The following is a 2,263-nucleotide window of genomic DNA, read 5'->3' as shown; positions in this document are numbered from 1 at the left end:
TGCTCTTACGATTATCATTATCTGTCCCCCCCCCCCCCGCCCCATGGCCCCAGAACAGGCTGCAAGGGCTGGGGGGAGTGAGCAAAGCAGGAAGGCTTCCTCCCTGCCTTCACCCCTCTCCTTCCCTCCCCTTCAACCTGCTTCTCCTTTGTGCTCAGACCACAGAACCCGCCCCTCGAGCCCTGTGAGCCATCTTCGGCTGCCATGCCCTTGCCCTGTGCCCCCCATCCCCAAAGGCCGCTTCATCACGCCTCAGCTCCCTGCCCCGCCCCCCGCCCAACATGTGCGGAGCCCGTGGCCTCCTGCCAAGGCCTGGGGCTGCCAGTGGACGCAAAGAGACAGAAATCTCACCGCTCGGTAGGTTTTCTTCTGCCCAGCGTGCTTGGGGGCTTTGCCGGGTTCCGCTGAGCTCTCCACATGCATCGAGTAGATGATGTCAAAGAAATCTTCCACCACAGCGACCCGCTTCAGAGAGATGCCCTCCGGCTCCGACAGGCCATCTGCCCCCTGCGACAGGGTGGACAAGCTGTGTTAGTGTCAGGGATGATGGCGGGGTGAGAGCTGGGCCCTGAGGCCGGGGTGACGGGTTGGGGGCAGGGACGGCGCTGCTCCCTGACCCTCCAATGCCTCCAATGGCAGGCCTGGGGGGTGGGGAGGGGGGCACCAGAATCAGGGTGGCTGCTAGCAACAATGGGCAGAGAACAACAACAATGAAAATATAAATTAAAAAACCAAGAGGCTCCATGTTCACAATTTCAGACAGATTGTGCCAGACTCGGGCGGGGAGCTCTCAAATCGCATGCTGTGCCAAGACCATCCTGGAAGCCTCTGGGGAGAGGGAGTGCTAAGTAGATGCAGCCCCATCAGGAGCTCACCAATTAGCGGTAACCTTTCACTGTGGTCCTGGGCTGGGGTCCCAGGGGACCAGCTCTGATCACCTGGGTGACTCCTGCCTCCACCCTGGCCTTTTTGAAAAGCTTTTCACCACTGCCCCGCCTCCCCACTCCAGCAGCTGAGCGCCAACAACAGCACCCGGGCTCTTTGTGTGTGGAGATGCACAGAATAACAGGCACGAGGCCACGTGGAGGTGGCAGGGCTGCGTGAGCAGACGGCCACGGCCCCGTGCCTCTTATCAGATTGGCACGAGTGCTGTCAGCTGGCCCCACAAGGTGTGCCAGGATCAAGATGGGGTCCTTCAATCGCAAACAGCTGCTGGGCTGGCGCTTGCCCTCCTGCACCAACAGAAGGAGGTGGTAGGGAGACTATAGGGCATGAGGCTGGGGGCCAGGCCAAGGCCCGTAAGGGGAGACTGCTTCGTGAGCACAGTTCCTGATTCATAGGGCACAGGATGCACATACTCAAGGACAGCAGGCTCTCAGCCATCAGTTCCCTAAGGGGAGACTGAGAGGGCTGGGGGCTTCAAAGACCAAGAGCAAGGAGTTTGGGGGAATTTGGGAAAAAGGAGATAGGCTTTTTTCTAAAAGTGCCCTAAAGACATATCTCCAAGTCAATTCTTCCCCAGATAATCCCCACTCAAGAGCATCAGCTCCATGAAAGTGTGGGCTTCATCTGTTGGTTCACAGCTATCTCTTTGGTACCTAGAACAATGCCTGGCACATAGTAGGTGCTCAATAAATAACTACTGAATGACCAATTGGTTATATGTGGCAGCTTGGCAGGATTGTTTGGACACACTCTGCCCTGATTTGAATACGACCCCATTATTTAAGTGGCCATTGACTCTGAGCCTCAGGCCCTTTGTCTATAAAACAGGGATAACAGAATCACATTTCCCATGAGCTACTGAGGGGAATAAATGAGACATGTGGGCAGCCTTAGCACCAAGCTTCACATACAGGAATTGCTTCATAAATATTGTTATTAAGAAGTGCTTTGCAGTTTTCCAAGTAACCCCCAGGTATGCTAGAGCTGAACATCGTGACAATCCCGGGAGTTTGGTAGGGTCAGGGCCTGCCTGTGGTACAGGAGCTGGTATATGATAGAGCTGGCCGAGGACCTCAGACTTCGCAGTCCGAGTAAAATACAGGCTGTGCCAGCATGGGACACTCATTCACAACACATTCTGGCCACAGAAAGGCTTTGGTTTTATCTAGCAGCTTTCCCGACATTCTGGGATAAGCAAGCAGAGCTGTCTCACTGGCCTGCTTGAGAGCCAAGAGCAGATGGGGGAGAAAGGGCAGCTGGGCATCTGGGATGTGGGGTACCGAACTCTAGAGCTAGCAGCATCCCTGAGTGGTGACCC

General features: G+C 55.8%; 1 protein-coding gene across 2 annotated transcripts in view; it reads right to left on the bottom strand.

Moving 5' to 3' along the window:
* The window catches only part of NOL4L (nucleolar protein 4-like), a 75,103-nt gene extending 74,614 nt beyond the window's left edge, over nt 1-489 (bottom strand). For both annotated transcript variants that reach the window (XR_550799.1, XM_008577065.1), the window contains exon 1: nt 352-489. Coding sequence is in view for 1 of the 2 variants with exons in the window: in XM_008577065.1 (XP_008575287.1) it covers nt 352-423 (72 nt within the window). In the remaining variant the exon portion in view is untranslated. The remainder of the gene's footprint in view (nt 1-351) is intronic.
* Nucleotides 490-2,263: the final 1,774 nt, after the last annotated feature.

This window comes from Galeopterus variegatus, unplaced genomic scaffold (genome assembly GCF_000696425.1).
Source record: "Galeopterus variegatus unplaced genomic scaffold, G_variegatus-3.0.2 Scaffold65, whole genome shotgun sequence".
NCBI classification, from domain to species: Eukaryota; Metazoa; Chordata; class Mammalia; order Dermoptera; family Cynocephalidae; genus Galeopterus; species Galeopterus variegatus.
Note: the sequence above shows the minus strand (reverse complement) of the source record. Positions and strands in the feature narration are given on the sequence as shown.